Source organism: Lipophrys pholis, assembly GCF_963383615.2.
Source record: "Lipophrys pholis genome assembly, chromosome: 5".
Taxonomy (NCBI): Eukaryota; Metazoa; Chordata; class Actinopteri; order Blenniiformes; family Blenniidae; genus Lipophrys; species Lipophrys pholis.
This window is the reverse complement of record NC_137628.1, coordinates 29,773,670-29,796,005: the sequence shown is the minus strand read 5'-3', so window position 1 is coordinate 29,796,005 and position 22,336 is coordinate 29,773,670. Positions and strand designations below refer to the sequence as shown.

At 43.7% G+C, this 22,336-nt stretch overlaps 4 protein-coding genes across 5 annotated transcripts; 3 read left to right on the top strand and 1 right to left on the bottom strand.

Moving 5' to 3' along the window:
- Window positions 1-1,799: 1,799 nt before the first annotated feature.
- Window positions 1,800-5,971, top strand: hmox2a (heme oxygenase 2a). Of its 2 annotated transcripts, none has more exons than XM_080463281.1 (7): window positions 1,800-1,852; window positions 2,497-2,605; window positions 2,694-2,811; window positions 2,988-3,155; window positions 4,078-4,401; window positions 4,516-4,648; window positions 5,448-5,971. In XM_080463281.1, exons 2-7 carry the CDS (start codon window positions 2,520-2,522, stop codon window positions 5,573-5,575), a joined length of 957 nt encoding a protein of 318 aa, XP_080319407.1. In that variant the 5' UTR covers window positions 1,800-1,852; window positions 2,497-2,519; the 3' UTR covers window positions 5,576-5,971. The 2 variants fall into 2 exon arrangements, with proteins under 2 accessions (XP_080319407.1, XP_080319406.1); XM_080463280.1 differs by having other exon boundaries at window positions 1,812-1,852; window positions 2,480-2,605.
- A 312-nt stretch (window positions 5,972-6,283) lies between these two features.
- tmem186 (transmembrane protein 186) lies at window positions 6,284-8,544 on the bottom strand. The gene is made up of 2 exons (XM_080463279.1): window positions 8,433-8,544; window positions 6,284-7,510 (listed from the first exon to the last, which is right to left on the bottom strand). The coding sequence occupies exons 1-2, from the start codon at window positions 8,433-8,435 to the stop codon at window positions 6,842-6,844; spliced, it is 672 nt and encodes a 223-aa protein (XP_080319405.1). The 5' UTR covers window positions 8,436-8,544; the 3' UTR covers window positions 6,284-6,841.
- A 162-nt stretch (window positions 8,545-8,706) lies between these two features.
- On the top strand, window positions 8,707-14,679 carry gde1 (glycerophosphodiester phosphodiesterase 1). Its single transcript, XM_080463278.1, has 6 exons — window positions 8,707-9,246; window positions 9,915-10,090; window positions 10,637-10,742; window positions 11,629-11,721; window positions 12,656-12,867; window positions 13,766-14,679. The coding sequence occupies exons 1-6, from the start codon at window positions 8,986-8,988 to the stop codon at window positions 13,911-13,913; spliced, it is 996 nt and encodes a 331-aa protein (XP_080319404.1). The 5' UTR covers window positions 8,707-8,985; the 3' UTR covers window positions 13,914-14,679.
- A 2,104-nt stretch (window positions 14,680-16,783) lies between these two features.
- Window positions 16,784-22,280, top strand: mcrip2 (MAPK regulated corepressor interacting protein 2). Its single transcript, XM_080462666.1, has 5 exons — window positions 16,784-17,303; window positions 17,621-17,690; window positions 19,256-19,392; window positions 21,503-21,631; window positions 21,868-22,280. The coding sequence occupies exons 1-5, from the start codon at window positions 17,249-17,251 to the stop codon at window positions 21,927-21,929; spliced, it is 453 nt and encodes a 150-aa protein (XP_080318792.1). The 5' UTR covers window positions 16,784-17,248; the 3' UTR covers window positions 21,930-22,280.
- The last annotated feature ends 56 nt before the right edge of the window (window positions 22,281-22,336 follow it).

The following is a 22,336-nucleotide window of genomic DNA, read 5'->3' as shown; positions in this document are numbered from 1 at the left end:
ACAAGCACTCGTACATACATAAGGGTATGACACATCAGGTCCAAAAGCTGCACATGCCTTCCTATATATTGTTAATGACTAATGAATCAGAGCAAAGAGGCCAAAAATGTCATAATCACAGGAAATTGCATTCAACACAAAAGCAAAATCACTGGGGCGGCAATAGAGCCGAGGTCAATGCAATAGTGTTGATCATAGGAAGTGTCTCGCTTATTAACAATGACAAAAACAAACAAAGGTGGTTCTTTTAGTTGGTTATTTTGGAGCAGGACAGCAACAAGTAGAAGTGGGGCTTTCCTACAGTGAGGCTGGTCTCTCCCGGGCCTGAGGGACATGAAAGAAGCGTCTGCAGCTGCCAGAATCTCTGCAGAGGAAAAACCTTTGTTCCTTTGTTCTGGTTCTCAAGTGTTCTTCTGGGCACCCCCATAGGTGCACCCAGTGTGTCTTTGACTCAGTGCAGCCACAAAACAACGGCTCCTATCGGATGCATGTCCAGGCTGGAGATGTATAGATTATCAGTCACAATGTAAACAGCAGGTAACAAGTCAGATAGTGACAGTAACACGTAAACTGTACATTTCCTGCACATTGTCCGCAGGCTCCAGTGTCAGAAATTTGTTTATATATCTACTTCTGTGGCTTCATGCTAAAGACACAATAACAAGCAAAGATTGTGGAGATAAAATGTAATCTAAGAAACACTGAAGATTGTAAGATTTTCTTGATGTTCAGTCAGATTAGTGGTTCGCAAAATACAAATTCCAGATTAAAAACTGTTGTTACTACCTGAAAAATAGCCACCAGTCATTTATATTCACCCCGCTGCTCGGAGTAACCAGGATACAAAAGAAAACTGAGATAACCGTAAAAGTCTTGATGACCTTGTAGGTATATCACGTGGTGTGGAGGGACATCTAGCGGTCTAAACAACACAATGCACTGTTGGTGTAATATTTCCTGGAAAGAAAATGGATCTCTGAATATAATATAAAGAATATACATTTTAAAAAAGCTCCCAAAAAGGAGACAAAGTGTGCCTGACAACACGTTTTATAAAATATACTTATAATACCACTGTTGTGAAACATTCTGCAAAAACATCACTAGAAATAAAACTCAAACCAGAAGAAAGCACACAGCACTGCCTGGCGAGATTATAATCCTATTATCTTGAGAAATCAAAATCCATTCACAATTTTTTTTAGTTCTTCTGTTAAACTACCATCAACCATGTAAACATCTACGTCCTGGATGAGGGAAACTACAAGGAGGAAATGAGGGTTAGAATTGAGCTTTAGTATTGTGTGAGGATGGCCTGAAGATTAATGTGAAACTTGACGTTACATCTCCCTCTTCAAGAGGAAACTTAACAAATCTAAACCTTATGTAACGGCAACGTGTGTGATCTAGACTATATCAGGAATCGTGCATTGTTGAGTTGATCAGTGCTCCTAGTTTTCTCATTTTATTCTTTAATTGATGTTTTTATAGCTGAATGAATTCCAAACTATATCTTGTACAGTTGTCTAATGGAGCTTTAACGCTGCGATTGTTTCTGTGCCAATATGTCTGTTACCACAGGGAAAGAGATTCGGCCATTTATTAAAAATGTAACCAGAAACGATCTCTTCAAAAACCACAAATTAAAACTTTAATCAAATCTAATTATTGGTCATTAAAAAATACACCGTTTTTTATTAATAGATGAGAGATTTGATTGGCGTAGAGTCTGTAACTTCAACCAATCAGAGGATCTCTGTCATGCAGGAAGCTTCTGATTGGCTGTGGCCAGAAGCCCCGCCCCCAGCACGTTGTGTCCTCAGACGAGCAGAGAACGTTCTGCTTCATTGAGGTAAGAGATGTTTTATCTGTCGTTTATCAGTAAAATGTTCCTTCTGCAGGTTGCATGTGTTTGTTTTCTCACACTGAGCGACTTTATGAGCGTCAGTTCGGCCCGGAGAGGTGAAACTCTGACATAAGAGACCCGCACCGGGTCAGTTTTATAACCGTCCCTTCAAATTAAATGTCAGTTTAGCTTCTGGATTCTGAGCAGGAAAACATGAAGGATTAAAAAATACATCCAGTAAACTGTCAAGTACTGACTTATTCTAAAGGATGATTCACATTGATTCATGATAATACCCATAATAAACAATATATCTGAATATATGACCTTTATAGATCAACTCAAGTTCTAATTGTACAATTTGATTCACTGATCAATAACATGGAGACAAGAAGAGATATTTTAATTTGATTTGTATTATTTGCTGCTTCACTTAGTAGCTAGTAGTAACCAGAGGTGGAAAGAGTCCTTCATATTTCCAATCAGGTACAACTTCTTGTACTTTGTTTAAATTGTACACAATTTCAAGTGAAGGTAAGACTGTTAAAATACTCAAGTACAAGACTTTTTAATTGCACATCATTGCAGGCATATTTGTCCATTGTGCCAACATATATATATATATATCTGTAGCTTTCCTCTCATTAAAGTGAAACTATCTGAGAAAAGCAACATGATGGAAAACAACGAACCCAAATCCCAGGGTGCGATGAAAGGAGGGCCGAGGATTGTTGTGGATGACGACGACGAAGCTCTCAGGTGTGAAGAACTTTGTTTTTTCTGAGGTTTTGTTTTTTTTAATTTGAAATTTTTTAATGGATATATCGTTCTTGTCGTCTCCTCCCAGTCCGACAGACCTGTCCGAGGTGCTGGCCGAGGGCACCAAGGAGTCGCACGACAAAGCGGAGAACTGCCAGTTTGTCAAAGATTTCCTGAGAGGCCGCATCCAGAGGGAGCTGTTCAAGGTGGGCTTCACCAGTGTCCTGCTCGAGTGCCGCACCCAACACCAGCATTTGATATAGAAAGCAACAATTCACTACAGTGGTTTTGTCTCACATTAAATCATATTAACATGAATCCAAACACAGGATCTTTATGATTTATTGTATTTTTTCCCCCCGATCTTTCTTTCTGTTGTCAGAGAGGCACAGCAGCTCTTTACTTCGTCTACTCGGCCATGGAGGAGGAGATTGAGAAGAACAGAGACCACCCTCACATTGCTCCCATCTATTTCCCCACAGAGCTGCACAGGCGTGACGCCCTGGCTCGGGACCTGGAGTATTTTTATGGCGAGGACTGGGAGAGCCAGGTGAGCGTCAGTCTCTGGACGTGAAGGTTTTTTAGTGGAGGTTTTGTTTTTTCGTTCACGCTGCAGGGAAACGAGGCCCAATCCAGAGTTTCTTTACTCACAGAGCCTCGTATCCGACCTGTTTTGTGGCCGTGTGAAAGCACCAATTCTGATGTTTTCACACCAGATCCAGGCCTCGATCGTGTGTGGTACCGATCCGAATCCTGTTCTACATGCGACTGCTTCGTCACCGACGTCACAGAGAAGCGCCGGAGGAAGCGACTCCGCAGAAATGTTAAATGCTGTTTAAAGCTGCGCTCTTTTATTTCCTCGTCCTCCTTCTTTCCCTCGTCACGTTGTCTAGATTCTGTCGCTCGTATTTAAGAAACACTTGAAAAAGAATCTACACGCTGACCAGCGTTGCCAGATATGGCGTTATCCCCCAATTGGGGAGCCAAACTCTCTTACCCTTTAACTTTATTTCGTGCATTTGTATGTTTATGATGTGTTCTTTATTACACATATATTAGTTTTCTGGTTTTAACATGATTCCTACACAGGCTGAGATTTGAGCTGGTTTTTATTGAGGTTTTACGTTTTGGCTGGAAACAGTGACTGAGATCAGCTGACCGCCGTGCCGTGTGTAAACAGCGTGTTGCTCGGCGTCTTCTGCGCTCTGGGTCTGATCACGTTCACACGCCAGGTCTTGTTTGAAATGATCAACCAAAGAAAATCGGAATCGAGCATCAAGACCTGCGTTGTGGGCGGAGCCTGAGACTGAGGAATCAACTCAGGCTGCTGTATTAAGTACTACAGTACCCAGATAAGCTCTCATAGCCTTTCACACGACGGGAAAACAACTAAAATGCTCCAGATTTAGTCTCTTCACTGCTGAATAATAGATACAGAATGGAAGTGGTATCAAGTCTGTCGTCTCTCACAGGTCAGCCTCTCTGCCGGCACCAAGCCTTACGTGGACCGGATCCACGAGGTCGGGGAGGCGGACCCGCTGCTGCTGGTGGCCCACTCCTACACCCGCTACATGGGCGACCTGTCCGGAGGACAGATCCTCAAGAAAGTGGCCCAGAGGGCCCTGAAGCTGCCCTCGACAGGAGAGGGTCTCAACTTCTACCAGTTTGAAGGAATCCACAGTCACAAAGGCTTCAAGCAGCTGTACCGGAGCAGGATGAACGAGCTGGAGCTGGACGCAGACGACAAGCAGAAGATCGTGGACGAGTCCAACCGGGCCTTCGGCTTCAACATGATGGTGAGCGAGCGGGGAAGATATGAAACGATCCGATGGCAGGATTCATGAGCGAGATCAGTACGAGAGAGGAAGAGGAGAAAGCTTGACAGAAGTCCACTCTCCTTCTGAACACAGGTGTTCACTGAGCTCGAAGACGTTGGCAAAACCGTCCAGGACGAAGTCCAGGACTCAGGCCTCGGACACAGTCACGCAGAGATCATGGACGGGGGCGACATCAACAAGTGCCCCTACTATGCAGCCAAAATGGGTAAGAAGGCATTCTGGGGGTTTCGAGAAATAAATGGTAAATGGACTTTACTTATATCTTGTTTTTCAACTGAGTTTCATTGTGGAACTACTCACCTCTAATGGAGAGTATATTACAGTCCAGTCCACCATTTACTACCCAACACTTTCTAATTACTGTTCTCTTGGGAGCCTAAAATATTGTCAGTTATCTTCATTTATATTCTTATTTGTTTTGAATATCTAATATTGTTGTTTGTATTCTTTCATTACTGTCCACTTGCTGCTGCAACAATGCAACTTTAGCCATTGTGGCACAAGTAAAGAATTATCTTATAAAGTGAATATCACTGAAAAGTCATTTATTTTTCCCTAGAAAGTTTTTTACTCGACTCAATTTTTTACATAAAAAAAAACATTCATTTTAGCTTTTGTTTGAATGTTGGTACAATCATGACTCGCAGTTAAAATAAATATGAAACATGGGATCTCTTGAGAGATTTTAATATTTTAAGATCCTTATTTTTTTAATTATAAAATTAATGGAATACATTTTTTTTTTTTAATTGATAAATCTAAGATGTTTGGAAGTTTGAATGTTTCTGCTGAATTTGTCGAACATACATTGTTTTCTCATTTGTTTGAGCCGCACATGTACTTAGAATGCAGCGCAGCATTTAGCTTGTACTTTATGAAGCTTCCCGCCCTGCTGCCTGTTCTTCTTCTGCTCTCACGGTCCTCTCCTCTCCTCTCCTCTCCTCTCCTCTCCTCTCCTCTCCTCTCCTCTCCTCTCCTCTCCTCTCCTCTCCTCCTCGGTCCAGCTGCCAGTGGAAATCCCTCCCACGCTTGCCAGTTGGCGGTGATGCTCCTCCGACACCCCCCCTTTCAGGTGGCTCTGGCCACGTGGGTGGCGCTCCTCGCCGGGCTCGCCGCCTGGTACTTCTTTTGAGTGGAGGAGACTCGCCGTTAACGTCCTTCGCTACTCTGACTGGTGAAACCAAAAACTGACGTTATTCAGGTATTTTTCATCTGAAGCATCTGATTCATAATCGCTATTTAAGTTTCTGCATTTCAGTATCATTTTAATGCCATTATTCCACCTGTGGAATTCAAGAATTCAGAATGTTTGCATTGATGCAGTTGTGTGACAGTCACACAGCTTATCCGGATGCATTTAATTATCTGCGGTATGCAGGGTGCAGAGTTTAGAGACTTTTCATGTAAAAAAAAAAGAAAGTAAAAAATTTGTCAGAATTCAAAGTGAGACGTACTTAATGCGTTTCTGGATGCACTGTACAAATTGTACATTTCTCTTGACAATAAAAAATGACAAACTAACCAAGATATATTGGTGTTGATTGCATTTCATTAGTTATTTTCTATATTACACATTTCTCTTAAAATATCACTTCAGGCTGTCTTCTTAATCTTCTTTGTCCGTGAGCAGCTGATCTCCTCCTTCCCCCTTCAAACTCTGTCCACGGCCTCGATCCTCCACAGTTCAACAAATCACCTCCAGGTTCGCGTCGCTACGAGACGCCGTACTATTTTCCACGACACAGTACTTCTTGATAACGAAGTGATACTTTCTGTTGGGTTTATCAGTAACTACAGAACACCCAAAGTACATAGAAATCCAAGCTTCCAGATACCACGTCTTGTAATTTGTATTTTATTGGCGCTTCGTCTGAACGAGAGCTTTGCTGTTGTCACTCAGCGCGTTTAACTATTGGAAACAGATGTAGAACTGCGTTCTACTATTCTACACCTGCATTCTAACATAAAGCATCGCCTCTAGTTCCAGCTGAGGTCGATCCTCTGTTTTGAACATGTGATGATTTGTGTGTGTCCAGCCTGAACACTGTTACTGGGTGAGTGAAGCCAGAGTCTGTATTTATTGTGTGTGTTTTTGTTTTTTGCTGTCAAAAATGAGAAAACAAAAGCAAAGCCTTCTCAACAGAATGTTCTCAGACATGGTACAGAAAATAACCTCATGAGCACATTGTCAATCACTTCTAGTATAAGACTCTAAAGTTGCACGTTTGTCCAGTAATGGACTGGTGACGGGTCCAGGGTGGACATCAAACAAGGTAAATTCCACAATGATCCCACAGTCTTACATTTTAAAAAGATTTGGCATTCGAGGTTTAATAGATTTGTTTCATGTAATATTTTACATTTAACTCAAATCTTTCTTGCATTCTGAACAAATTTATCATTTTAAACTTCCAAACACCTTTTCAAACTGATGTCTGTCCACCACACGTCCAAAATGAGTGGAGAAATATAAAGTATCTGCACTGCTGTATCTCTTCAGTTTCAATATGATCTCATTCGGAGCGTCCCCCGTGTCCGTGATGGTCATAACGTCCGACACAGGCAAGAAAATATCCTTGCGTTTGCCCCAGAAGGAGAGATGGGACACCTTGAGCGTGGTCTGAGACGGGTCTAAGTACATCATCCCCACAACACTCCTGAAGAAGTGACTGAGCGTGTACAGCATGGCGCCAGCAAGCAGCGCGATCCCTGTTGTGTAGCCGACGAGAAAGAAAGAGGCAGATCCTTGGAGGTAGAGAACGTACACTGGGGGTAAGATGACCACCGTGATGGCAGTTTGAAGCAGCTTGAGTCTGGACACCACTCTGAGGTGTTTGATGTACGGCAGTGTGTAAATCACAGTGTACTTTTCAGTGGCTAAATCCGAGTATCTGACCAGGGGAGTGATTTCAGGCGTAAGGGATCCACGGAGGCTCTGCTGGACTGCTGGGTAACCTGGGACGGAATGACGCTGCGGACTCGGAGGTGTCCGAGCAGCGAGCAGAAATGGACCTCTGTTACAGGACAGGACGTGAGACACTGACCTGCACGGCAGCAAAGATCTCATCTGTAGGAAAACAAGAAGCAGACAAATCTGACACTTCTGCAAAGCCAAAACATTCAGCATACTTTTTATCCAGCACTTTCACAGCCATTTAAATTGGTGCCAGTTTCACATTTCATCAGTCTTTCATTGTCCAAATCAGTCTATATTCTATTTGAAAAGGTCCACAACCACATGATGACTTATTTCCCTGAAGGATAGAAGAAAACAGAATAAAATAAATTTTAATTCATAATTCTTAACTGATAAATGGATTGATTGTGAATTTTACTCTTTACCCACATGTAAGAGACTAAATTGATTTCAGACAAAAGTAGTCAGTACAGGTCAACTTAACTTGATTGTATGACAATGAATACATTTACTCTTGGAAATGTGATCAATAAAATGCTTGCAATCACAATAAAAACAGAAAATTACTATTATTGTGCAGGTATGTTTAAACCAGAGTTTGAAAAGCTGGAAACAGCCCTGCTGTTGTTGGCTTCTAAGCTTAGATACTTATTGTTCCCCATCACTGAACTCAGATTGAATTCAAAAATCACAATCAAGAAACTATTTCTGCATCAGAAATCATGAAAATTTAAGTAATAAACACTAAAACCAATCAGGCAACAAGATAGAAGTACGTATAAATATACTTTCTGACAATTGAATCACTTAATTTACTGTACAAAAAAACGAACATAAACTAAAAAGAATTCGTAGAAACTTTTCTGGAATGACTGTGCTGAAAGAATTTATTAAATGATCAATCAGGTCACGTTTCCTTGATTTATAGTTTCCAGACATCCTGAGCGGTCACTGTGTTTAAACTAAGCTCTGTTAGCTCCGGTGGCTCATGACCTCCCTGTGGCATCTTTCGCAGTATTTATAAAACTGTGAAAGGAAATCATGTATGTTTAGGAAAAAGAAAGAGGCTCACCATCGTCGTCAATGGGTGGAAGATATAGATACATTAAGCGAAGAACAGAGAGTAACCCTGAAATGAAGCTAACTGGAGCATGAACTGTGGGGAGACATTAAGAAGGGACACCATGCCCTTTGACCCGGATATGCTTAATAACAGTTTAATATTTTTTTTTCAGTAGAGCACTCCTTTGAGGAAAGTTATATTTGAAAAAGAAATTATATCAATTATAATAAGGAAAATCTCTTAAAATTAAATTTTAGTGTTAAATTAAAAGTTGTGTGTCTGCGGGCGACACGGAAGAAGAAGCGGGACCGTCATGTCCACCGCAGATTGGACGCCGCTCAGAAAGCTACCCCGCAAATGAAAACATTTAGTTTCATGGTGTCTCTCGCTGCTTTGGGCGCCTTGACGATAACTGTTTTCGGGTTGTTGTGTGTTTGAGTCGCATGGCGTCGCTTCGTCGTCTGAGGAGAATAAACTTGTCCGGAGGAGAAACGTTAAGAGTGAGGGTGACAGATAGTGGCCGTGGTGCGTTCAGGGACCGCTCTCTGCAGTCGGACGTGGGATGCTGCAGCTCGGGGATGAAGTCACCCTCTACTCGCTGCTCTTCGCGGCGCTGCTGCTGGGGACCCGGAGCCCGGTGTGGACCACCGGCCTCACCGCCTCCCTCTACATCTTCATGCTCCTGTTCCGGTTCCCCCAGGTGCCGTCCAGCCGAGCCCGGCAGGTGCTTCACCCGGCCACGGGATGCGGCAGAGCGTCGGTGATCGCACACCGGGGCGGGGGACACGACGCCCCGGAGAACACGATAGCCGCGATCCGGGAGGTGAGCGCACCTGAGAGGGCTCGGTTCGGATGGAACTCCAGTGTGATTGTCGCTGATAATAAACCGGGGGGGGGGGGGGGGGGGGATCTCCAAATCAACTTTTGTGGGTGGGGAGAAACGCTACTTGTTTGAAAGGCTGCTACTGCATACCACGGCTATAGTAAATACTTCTGCAAGTGTGAGTAGCTGGCCAATCAGAGCAACGCTTCCTCCGTGATGTCACGACTCCTAGTCCATATTCTCCTGGGACTTGGTACTTTTATTTTGACAGTCACTGTAATAACAATCCAACTTGGTGGTCTGTCCACTAGAATGTCCGTGTTCTCCCAGTGTTAATGTTTACAGTTTATTGTTCTCGGCTGCGTCTGTGTAGTTTCATTACAAAACCAACCAGACAGCAGAAGCTTTTCTGAAACAAAAATGCCAAAACGATAGATCTTCACTTGAAACGCTGTCGTGTGAACGGGGCCTGACGGGGGCCTGACGAGGCCTGACGGGGGCCTGACGAGGCCTGACGGGGGCCTGACGAGGCCTGACGGGGCCCGGCGGGGCCTGACGCTGGTCCAAAGGACTTCGCAGGGCAAATGGAGCGAGGTGTCTGTGATGCTCGTGGTGAGGCTGTTTCCAGACTTTAGTGTCTCATGTCTCTTGAATCGGTTGTTCTGCAGGCCAGTAAGAACGGGGCGTGCGGCGTGGAGTTGGACCTGGAGTTCTCGGCAGACGGCTTCCCGATTCTGATGCACGACGACACGGTGGACCGGACCACCAACGGCTCGGGGCCTCTCAGCCAGATGAAGCTCTCAGATTTGGTGAAGCTGGACGCAGCCGCTAAACATCGACTCCGGTACCGAGGGAACCGCTCCCAGATAGAAACACTTCCTTCTGTGTTCTGTTGACGAAGGCAGTGATGCATGACCACTGCTGCTACTTTCGAAAACAAACCAATTCAAACTCCACCGCCTCCTCCAGATCCCCACCCTGGAGGAGGCGGTGGAGTTTGCTTTTAAAGAAGGGAACTCATCAGACATCACATGTATTTTGAGCTGTTTGGTGCTTGAAAATGTTAATTTCTATTTGATCTATACTGTCATGAACAGACTGGAGAACAGTCATCTTCCTGCATTTGGATGAATAAAAGAAAACAGAATGTTCTTTACATGTTCGTGACGTGAACAAACTGTCATTTTACTCTTCTACAGTTTCTGATATCATCCCATTAATATCAACAACGGGCTAAATTAGAGTTAATAAACTTGTTTTCTTTTATTTCATGGTATGAAACTGAATATTTCACACACCAAATATAAAAGATTAAAGACATTTTCTAACCGCATCCTTTGTGTTTATGGTGAGGTACACGTGAGCCTGATGTTGATTGGCTGCTCTCCAGGGAGAAGTTTGCCGGGGAGAAGATCCCCACCCTGGAGGAGGCGGTGGAGGAATGCATCAGGCTGCAGCTCGCCATCTACTTCGATGTCAAAGGTCATCCGGACAAGGTGCGACGTGCTGAACACACAGACTCCAGTCTGACTGCTGAGCTTTGTTGATTCAATCGATCCATTCCATATTGCGTAACAGTGTTGAGCATGATGTTATTCTGAGGACTAAAGACGGCTGGTATTTGGTTAAATACTGGAAAAAAAGCTGCTTTAATCAGTCGAGAAGATACAAGCGAGGATTTTAGTTTTTAATTTTAGGTTTACGTTGCCTTTTCAAGGTAATTTAGTGCATGACTGGAGAAATGGCACTGAACATTAATATTCTGGCTGCTGATGGAACAAATTGACAGATTAAATCTGACCGCTGTGAGAAATGATGACATTAACTGCAAAATATTGATTTGGCCACCAGGGGCGCACTTTATCTATATTACCTGGTGAATTTAGGTGATCAGGATTAATACACAGATGTAGAAATATATCAACATTAAAGATAATTTCTAGTTATTCTGGGTAAAATCCTATTATTTTTTAGTTCCTACTACAGGTGGCCAAATGTCTTCAGCTTTTCAAGATGTAAATCGAATAATAATAAATGTCTTAAGACATAATATTGTGACATGTTGAAATTGCAGTTCTTTATGTTATATATTAATTAATATATGTTAGAATATATTAATATTTATGAGTATATTTAATTCATCATTGTTGACCACCCCTGTTAAAAGGTCATTCTGCATATTAAAGGGCTTGCAGTCACCTGATGAGCTGGTATAGACGAGGACAGACTGCAGCGCTGCGCTGGTGGTTGCTCAGGGACTCTGTCCACAGCAGCGACTGCACACAGACACAGCTGCTAGTTAACCACCATGTGGACCAACACCAACACCTACAAACACAAAGCTGTTTCCCGACTTAGAACGTGTGTTTTTGTTCCCCTCAGTCGGCTGCTGCTCTCAAGAGTCTGTTCAAGAAACATCCAGTCCTCTACAACAGCAGCATCGTCTGCTCATTCGAGCCCAAAGTCATCTACAGGGTAAGACTCCTCCCCTCGGTGTTTGTGCAAAGCAACTGTGGTTTCCTGTCTCTCATTTTAATTAGGATTTTCTCACAATTACATTTTTTTTTTTAAAGAAATGTAGCATTTTGTCCTGATTTTAACATATTAAAGTAGGAGAAACATGGTAAAGTGTGAAGATTTCAGAGGTAGAAACTGATGATGAGGCGATCGTCGCTGCACATTTAAAGAAAACTGCAGCTATTGAGGGTGTTTCTCAGTCGGCAGGAGGTCAGAGGTCAGTTTCTATTAAAGTGAGGGGCTGGTGGACCATCGAGCCTCCGTAGTTCAGACTGTAGTTCAGACTGTAGTTCAGACTGTAGTTCTGACCGTAGTTCAGACTGTAGCTCAGACTGTAGCTCAGATTGTAGCTCAGATTGTAGTTCAGACTGTAGCTCAGACTGTAGCTCAGACTGTAGCTCAGACTGTAGCTCAGATTGTAGCTCAGATTGTAGTTCAGACTGTAGCTCAGACTGTAGCTCAGACTGTAGCTCAGATTGTAGTTCAGATTGTAGTTCAGACTGTAGTTCAGACTGTAGTTCAGATTGTAGCTCAGACTGTAGCTCAGACTGTAGCTCAGATTGTAGTTCAGACTGTAGCTCAGACTGTAGCTCAGACTGTAGCTCAGATTGTAGCTCAGACTGTAGTTCAGACTGTAGTTCAGACTGTAGCTCAGACTGTAGCTCAGATTGTAGTTCAGATTGTAGTTCAGACTGTAGCTCAGACTGTAGCTCAGATTGTAGTTCAGACTGTAGTTCAGACTGTAGCAGGCGGCGGCGGTTTCTGATGGAAAACTAAATCCCCGCCACCGTTTGCTTTGCGCAGCAACTGAAGCAGGTGGTTCTAATGTTACGGCCGATCCAAGTAATGAATAACTGAGCTTTTGGACATGGTGTCGGTGTGCCGGACGCAGATGAGGCAGAGCGACCCGGAGGTGGTGACGGCTCTGACCCACAGGCCGTGGAGCCTGAGCTGCCTGGGAGACGGCGCCCCGCGCTTCTCGTCCCCATGGAAACAGCGGTGGACGACGCTGCTGGACGTGCTGCTGGACTGGGCGCACCATCAGGTGCTGTGGAGGCTGTGCGGCGTCTCGGCCTTCCTCATCCAGAAGAACTTCGTCTCACCGTGAGTGTTGGTAGCAGTGATGGTGAGACGCTGCAGCTCATAGAAAACAAGGCAGTGACCGTCTTTAGTTTCATTACTTCAACACACTTTTCACTGTGAATATAATCCTCTTCCTCTGATCTCCAGTTAATCTCATTTAGGGTACTTTTGTTTGGTAAAATACAACATCATGATTTTATGAGAGAGAAGGCAGGTTTCTTTGTGTTGCACCGTCGTACACCAGGCAAGGCACAGAAATACATGATATTACATTAAAATCATAGAAATACAAGATATTAAGAAAATAAAAGCACATTTAAACATGAGTATAAATAGTTCATTTGAAAAGAAGTTAAGAAAAATGCATTTAAAAAAGTGAAAAATTAGAATGTTTACAAGGAGTAATGCAATATAAATTGTCTTTTCTTCAATCTATTTCAGTTTGTTTTGTTTTGTTCTTACTAATATGTTTTTACTTGCTTTTAACAGCAATTTTAACACGGAATGTAAAGTGACCTTGGGAGTATGAAAGTCGCGAACAAATAAAATGTATTATTATTATTATTATGATTAAAGAGAATTGTGCAGTGAAGAATAGTTTTTTCAGATTTAAAGCCGACCCTTTGAGCTCAGCTGTTCAGGAAGTTCCACAAGTGAAGAGTGTAGAGAAGTACTCAAATACTTCAAGGATTTCTCAGAAACATTATGAAAACACTAATTTATTCCAAATTTCACATAAATGTCTTTTTCATGATGTTTTTCCCAAAACCTGCCTCTGTCACACTGCATCATCGTCTTTATTCCTTTATACTGTCTTTAACTCACAAAATATAGTTTTTAAGTTTTCAAATAGCTTTGGCAGAGCGCTCTTTGAAGGATTTCACTGTAAAGCTCACGCTGACTGGCCGTGTGTGAACAGGGACTACGTCCAGCACTGGGCCCAGAGGGGCGTGGAGGTCGTCGCCTGGACCGTCAACACCAGAGTGGAGAGAGATTATTACCAGGAGCTGCTGCAGGTGAACTACATGACGGACAGCCTGGTGGAGGACTGCCAGCCTCATTACTGAGAGGAAGGGAGGACGGGATGCTCTCCTGGACTCCACGTGTGGACGCAATAAGACCACGTTTGCTGCCGACAGTTTAATAACGGGGTGATTTCACTCCAGAACCTAAGTCCGATGTGCCGCAGCTCACCACCTCAGGACCAGAGTGACTTTAATTGTTTTGGTTGATTCTGTCTTGTTTTTGTTGCTTTTTGCTGTTTGAGCTTCATTTGAAGGTAGATATCATCTACAGGTGATTTTTTCTTTTTTTAATGGAGTAAATTTAAACAAATGCATAAAAAATAACAGCTAAGATATTTAAAAAAAAGAAATCACATTTAGAATTTGACTGAAATACACACAAGCTTCTGTTTACTGTTGATTAGACATTTATTAGAATCACTTTACTTCACTGTGTTTTCTGTTGAAGTCGTTTAAGACCTTTTAAAAACCTCTAAGAATCCAGAGGAGAAGTGCAGGAAACACTTTAATTTCAACAAACTGCCGACATGTAACTGGAGATTAATGAGTGAAGTGTCGCAGCGACGCTGCATCTGTAGTTTGAAGGACTTTTTAACGGCTCCACTTATTCTCACGATTCACTGTTGAACCACTTCAGAGCAGATTGTTGCTCCAGAATGAGTCGAACCAGCGTTTGCTTTGTAACTCCACCATCGACCTCATGTGCTTCTGTGGTTAACTGCTGCCAAGTTGTACTTAAAATGGAAATGAACTTCAGTGTCTTAAATGTTAATGTAATAAAGAAGATTTCATTTCTTGTAGCTGCTGAGTCGGCGCGTGTTCTGGTGTGTTTTCATGTCGCTGTGACAGTTTGAGCTTCACTGTGATGAAGAAGTTCACTGATCTGACGGATGAGAACTTTTTATTTACATTTACAAACATTCAATAGTTTGTGTTTTTCTTCATCAACCACAAATAAACCAGAATTCATCGTTAACGATTATGGGAGGAAACAAGTCGCAACGCCCCAAAATGTTTCATTCAAACTGTTTCAGCAGTTTTCTCTAGTTTTCACCAGGTTGAGACTGATTTTCTGTAAATAATAGAAGCTCACCCTGGTTTCCTGTCACTTGTCACTTGTTTGGAATCGTTTCCTGAGGTTTGAACCACGTTCAGAGTTTTCTGTTTGTGTTTACATGATTCAGACTGAATTCTTCTAGTTTATACTGAGTTCACAGTGATTATCTGTAGTTTAGACGGATTTTATTTGGAGTTTAGACGCGATTCAGACAGGAGTTCTTTAGTTTGGGCTGATTTCCTGTACTTCTGGACTGGCCTCCTCCTCCTCCTCTGAGACGTTCCCACATGTTCACTAGAAGCAGAGTGAAGCCGCAGACCCGGCGGCGTTGATCTGGTTACAGATTAAGCTTCTGCAGTGTTGATTAGCCTTTTGACCTGGAGCTGGCGGGACTGACCCAGATGGAGCAGGAGAATGGAGGCGGGGTGTCAGGAGGACGCCACCCTGGATAAACCGACTGAGCTTCTGCTGCTGAACATCTCGGCTGATTTTCACCTGATCAACAGTTCACATGCAAATTACGTGCAAAGACTTTACTCTACTGTTTGGGTTTAATAGGTGAAAGGTGATCACTCTGGCCCCGCCTACTAAACGCCTTCTGGGGGGGGGGGGGCGTGTCGTGACGTCACATGGAGGGGTTGCCCGCAGTTCCTACCGGAAGTAAATACCTCACACTGGGGACGGTGACTCTCGTTTCAAAATGAATGTAGGAGCGACTGCAAACTCAGTGAGAGAAACAAATGAGAGGATTTACGTCAGAACTGCTAAACTGTTAGAAATGTGCAGAAAAACACGTGGCTGTTTTTGGACGCACAGAGAGAACGTGCAAGTTGTCAGCATTCAAGGTGAGGAATCTTCAGGCTATGAGGCGAGAGCACCGACCACTGTACCACCATGCCTCAACGCTTGGAGTCAAACCTCTGAGGTGCAAGTACAAGGTACAGGTAATACACGGTAATCCCCACTCTGAGGTCGTTACGTGGGAGACTGTGGGTCAGAGTGGTCGTCTCTCAATTGGAAGGTTGCAGGTTAAATTCCCTATCAATCCACAGGCTGAAGCGTTCATGAGCAGGATCCTGAACCCCAAACGGCTCCATATGGATGGACTGAACACATTAGGATGTGATCAACAGTGTAAACTGACTTCCTAAAGGTTCTCCAGCAGTACTACTCGTCCCCATACCTGGACTGACGCCCCAGAAGTGAAGACAGTCTGTCCTCTCTGTCCCTGGCTTGTTCCAGGTTTTAAAAAGTGTGTTGCTCCAACCAGCCAATCAGAAATCAAACCCTATATAGTGTCATCGGGGGTTTAGCCAATCCCAATCAAGGTAGGCCCTCCCTTTGACTCCTCCCACAATTAGGAAGCTCTGCTCTGGCACATGGCACCACGAGAGGAAGTCCTTCCTCCTCTTCCCAAGATGAACATGTGTGGGCGGAGCCAGACCAGCTCACACAGACACAGCAGATTCTGAATGCAGCTCCTATGATCCAATATTCAAATGAGGAAAATCAAGGAGGAGCTGGAAACTTAGAGTACTGAAGGTTTCTGTACCGACCAGACCAGGAGGAGGAGGAGGAGGAGAACAGGAGGTGAACGTCTGGAGGATATGACTCCTTTAATGGAGGAAAATGCTATAGAAGTGACGTTTATTTCACGGGTGTTTTTGAACTCTGAGAAATGAATCTGTTCGATGTGCAAATAAAATGAATAATGAATAAAGACATCTGCACATGAGGGAGAGGCTCCAGATGTTCTCCAGAGGCCTGCAGGCTGTGCTGGTTGAGCCTCCTGTCCACCGCACGGAGCGCACGGGTCTTATTTTGAAATCCCAGCGCGGATCAGGTGCAGCGCACTGCCGCGAGCTTGGCTGTGGCTCCGCATGGTGGCGCTCCGTCCTGCTCCTAAAGTCTGCGGTGTCCTTGTTTCCTGTCAGACAGCGGAGCGGAGCCCTCTCCCCCCGGTATCGATCAGCCTGGACCCCCTGAGTGTCCGCCTCGGACTGTCACGACCACTGGACGTCTGCAGACGCTGCACCTCCTCCTCCTCCGCCTCCTCCTCCCCCTGATCCCCGGCATGTAGCACCGGGTTCTCCTTGAATGACCTCCACGCTCCTCTAAAGCAGCGGACACCTGCAGCGGGGACAGGGAGCTCCTCCAGCGGGTACCGAGGGACTCCGAGCCGGCCTGCCTGAGGGCTGCCGGGCCGAGCCTGGAGCACCTGACCGGGGGAGAACGGCTGTTCCCCCCACCCCCCTCCACCACACCCCCTCCCCCCTTCCGGAGGACCCCCAGTGTTTGTGTCTGACCTCCTGTCGCTCCCATGATGTACACGATCAGCAGGGGTCCCAGCAGGCTGGTCACCCAGCGGAGGACCGGTGAGCTCCGGGCAACATCACTAACTCCAGGCTCGGCGATCAGCTGACTGACCGCTGGGCGCAGAAAGTGGAATATGACGCAGAAAGTGAAATGTTGTGCAGAAAGTGGAATATGACGCAGAAAGTGAAATGTTGTGCAGAAAGTGGAATATGACGCAGAAAGTGAAATGTTGTGCAGAAAGTAGAATATGACGCAGAAAGTGGAATGTTGTGCAGAAAGTGGAATGTTGTGCATAAAGTAGAATATGACGCAGAAAGTGAAATGTTGTGCAGAAAGTGGAATATGGCGCAGACTGACTCCTGGACTGTCTCTGCAGGTCCCACTCAGCAGGTGGAGAACAAGTTCAGTGACTTGAAGCTGAAGCCCACCTCCTGGCTCAGCTCCAGGTTAGTACCTGCTCCTTATTTCACGTGTCTTGATTGATTTATTGATTGATTGATTGATTGATCTTAATTCGTGACGTGTTATTGGCTCGTGCTCCTGCAGCGTCGGCCCCAAAAATACTTGGCAAGTGAGTCGTTGAGGGCGATCATGTAACAGCGGCCGGCGGGCGAGCTTGCATCCATTATCGGACAGGCTTAGATCCGTTATCGGACACAAGTTCCTCTCCCGGCTTCGTGGTGCAGTCCACCCGAGTTCAATAATAGACTTCTTCCTCAGGAGCTTGGTGGAGATTTAACCTCTGTATTGTTCTAATAATGCATGATCCAACATCCAATGTTTATAAGTAGGACAAATAAAAAAACATCCAAATTCTCACCATTAAAAACAAACAAACAAAAATCTACAACGAGGATGAACATTAACACGGATATTGATATTATCTTTATATGTTTTGTGTTTGGAGCCGGAGATGACTGAAGAAACAGGATTTGTAAAACAAAACATTCAGTTTGAAACATAAGGGATTAAAAAAAAACCATCCTGAATCGAGAAATAAAACTGATTTGATGAGAAATGAGTTGAATAGATAAGATAACTACAACTAAAACATTTAGAAAATAAAATACCATGTTATAAACTTCAGTTAAAAGTGAAGCTTTAATGATGTAACCTGGTGCTGAAACAGTGGAAGAAATAAAGTGAAAACATTACAAACTATAGTTGTACTGAAGGAGACAAAACTGGTAATAAAGTCACGATGTAAATATTCAAAGTTCTGAGTTTTGTCCAGTTTATTCTCCACATTCAGCTTCTCTTTTTCTCTCACTGATATTTTTTTCCCCCCAAAAAATAAAACCTCAATCGTCTGGAGGAAACATGAATCATGCAGAAGTTTAATCAGTTTCTTGAACAAAAATCTCTTTGTGTTTAAGTTGCTGCTTTAATTTTCACACTTTGATAGTTTATTTAAAACGGCAGTAAAGTTTCAGTGTGACGAGAATAAAGTGGAATTACTGAGTGTATAAAGTGACACGGTCACAAGTATTAGATTAAAATTTTTATTTGTTTTCAAATGTAATCCCATTAATATTTTTGACAAATTAAAAGACATTACTAAACCACATTGTTTGATAATTGTACTTCTACTAATCTATAAGATCGTGTTGCTACATTAAAGTGAAATGTTGAGTTTAAAGAAATCGTCACTATTTGTTAGTGAAGCTCGTTAAGAGTGTAAAATGTTGAATAAAGGTAAAGTACAGTATTTAGTTTGTACTTTGTCTTTTTGTACAAGATGCACATAAAGACAAATTAAAACAGAAAAGATCTTTGTTTTCTCAGTCCGGATGTTGGAAAGACGCACTAATATAAAAAACAACAGACTTTTAAAATACAAACTGAAGTTAAACTAAGAAACCTGGAGTCACGATAAAAATGTTAAAATAAAATGATTCCAACATTAAAAAAATTCAAAGACAAGAAACGGAGGTCACTTTTTCACTGAATGCCCCAGAAGGAAGTTTAACATCGTCTGACGTCCTGAACTTTCCCTCTGACCTCACCGCAGCGCGCCGCCGCCCAAGATCGTCTTCAACCGCCTCAACGGGAAGCGTTACCACGGCAACGCCGCCGCGCTGAAGGCCCAGAGCCCGGCGGAGGGATTCACACCGGCACACGAGGAGAACGTCCGCTTCGTGTATGAAGGTGAGGCTCAGTGATGCCACTACTGGGGGCAATAGGAAGGTGAGGCTCTGCAGCGCCACCGCTGGGGGCAATAGGAAGGTGAGGCTCTGCAGCGCCATCGCTGGGGGCAATAGGAAAGTGAGGCTCTGCAGCCCCACCGCTAGGGGCAGGAGGAAGGTGAGGCTCAGGAGCGCCCCTGCTGAGGGCAATAGGAAGGTGAGGCTCTGCAGCACCACCGCGGGGGGCAATAGGAAGGTGAGGCTCAGGAGCGCCCCTGCTGGAGGCAATAGGAAGGTGAGGCTCTGCAGCGCCATAGCTGGGGGCATTAGGAAGATGAGGCTCAGGAGCGCCCTTGCTGGGGGCAATAGGAAGGTGAGGCTCTGCAGCCCCACCGCAGGGGGCAGGAGGAAGGTGAGGCTCAGGAGTGGCACCGCTGGCACTCCTTGAATAAAAAACATGTTAATGCTGCAGAATTCATATGAATTAATATTCCTTTATGATCTTTTTAGTTGTTTTGTTCTCTGGCGCCTCTCGGTTTATTTTTGAGCGTCTCTTCATCACCTGCCTGTTGAAGACAAAGTAAAGTACTCGTAGCACAGTACAAAGAAATATCTATGTAGTACCATAAAAACCTTTCTAATGACGTGAAGTAAAAACACAAAATCTCCCTGTTAAGATACAATAGAAATACTTCATTAATCCCGAGGAAAATTCCTTTTGAACCTCAGAGCTGAAAGTCTTCAGCTTCTTTTAAAGACCGACAGTTCATGAAATGTTCAGATGTGCAGAAATACTCAGGAAAAGTAAAATATATAACCTTCATTTAGCGAGCAGAAGTTGCAGCAGGTCTTAATGAAATATTCCTGTAATGTGGTCTCAGTGCAGCCTGGGGGCTGAAATAATAAATACAGAGTACATTAAATTAGTTGGAGTTAAGAAATGAGCTCATCTGAGATTTAAGCTGCTGGAACAGTTTGATTAATCACGAGTTCTGCTGGAGGCTCGCTTCGTTCCCTGAAATCTGGTTTATTCTGTTCACACAACTGGGGAAAGTAATGAAGTACAAATACTCAGACTATTGTAAATAAGTTGTATTTATTGGTACTTGTGCCTTTTTAGTTTTTAAGTATATAATTTCACTAATAGTTGAGTGTAATTAAATCTACTTCACTACTTCGTCTCTACAAAGTATCTCCGTAGTATTTATTTGTCAACAATAAGTTTCTTTTAACAAATAAAATCCCTGCAGGTAAAATACAACCTGTTTAGAGAGTGACTCTTAGAGCTTTAGCTTAAGTAATGTTTTTTTTAAATTCACAAGTATGCAGTACTCTGAGCAGCTCTGAGAAACATAATTATTCATTTTAAAAGTACTTTTACCTGCTTACACTAATATCTGCACTTCCTGTTGGTTTTATCACTCAAACTTGACGTGATGATTAAAGAGTTTTGTGCTTTACCTTTGGCTGCTGTGTGAAGTCAAACATAATCATCTCATCCTTTTAAATAGTTTTATTCCTAAGATATCTCCTCGGTTTAAATCGTCTCTAAAACCGTGCTTTAAATTGGATTTGCTTTAAGATAAATAATAATGGATGTAAGTGGTTTCCAGTCTGTTTTAACTGATTTTAGATGTAAGATTTGAAGATCTCACCATGAATTATGTGAAAGTGTAATTCCACTAATAATCTTTCTGCTCATCTTAATTTATGTATGTATTATTTATTTATGTATTTATTATTCAAACCTGCTGGTTCAGGGCAGACTCACTAATCTCGTCGCACACAGATCCTCTAAATTGGATTATTATTGAAGTCTTCATTGTTTTGTCAGTTTTTTCTTCTCGCGTAACATAAAATTAAAAGATCAACGCGTCTTAAATCTGAACCGATTGTGGTCATTTACAAACGCTGGCATCGCCTCCAGGTTGCGGTTTGAGTTGATCCCATGTGGAACAGAGTTTGTTTAACCTGAATAGAAATGATCTCGGACGTTAATCACGAGGAGACGCGACGACAAATCAGCCTTTTTTTCACGTCGTTCCATCAGCGGACGTTTTCTCTGTTTGCAGGATCATTTCCAACACAAGCCGGAGAAAACGAGCTTCATGCTCCGTTGTGTTTGTCTGCAGTGTGGCAGGAGGTGGAGCAGAAGCTGGTGGTGGAGCAGAAGCTGGTGGTGGAGCAGAAGCTGGAGGCGTCGGCCGGAAGCCCAGGACCCGTCCAGTACAGCGAAAAGACACCAAGTGCAGTGATGAAGAGTGAGTCCCTCCTCCTCCTCAGTCAATCTAATCTCTTTTATGACGTCCGCCTTGATACGAGCCGCCTGCCGACCTTTGATCCGGTGAACTCGTCGTGTTTTTATAATGAGGAAGTACACCACCACATTAAGAGTTTAAGAGTAACGTCTGCAATAAGAAACACGGATTAATATTTAAAAGACAGAAGATTGTCCTCTGGAACAGTTTGACCTTTGACCTCGTGGTTCTGTCCTCAGACTTTGTGCCAATAGACCTGGAGGAGTGGTGGGCTCAGCGCTTCCTCGCCAACCTGTCGTGACGGGCTGAGACTCCCGGGCGTCGGCGCTCCGCCGCTCGACCGTCAGCAGAGCCTCTGGCTCCGCCCACTGCAGAGTTGCGAGTCATGCTGGAATCTGATTGGACGCCTGGTGCTTCATGCCGCCGTAGAGAAATGTGGGTACAAACCCGCCCCGCTAAGCCCCGCCCACAGACTGAACTCCCGACGGCCTCATGCTGCGTTCAAGGACTCGTCTCTACTTGAAAGTGGCGTCAGATAGAAGCTGTGACATTGTTCTTGTGCGGACCGGACGCTCCGCTCCTCCGTCAGCTGATCTGTGGATCTGAAGCAAACGAAGAGCAGAAAAACAAACAAACAAGTAAAATGTTTTTCAAAAAACTTCCTGTGTGCTGGACTTTATTTTTTAGTGTTAAACATTTCCATCCTCA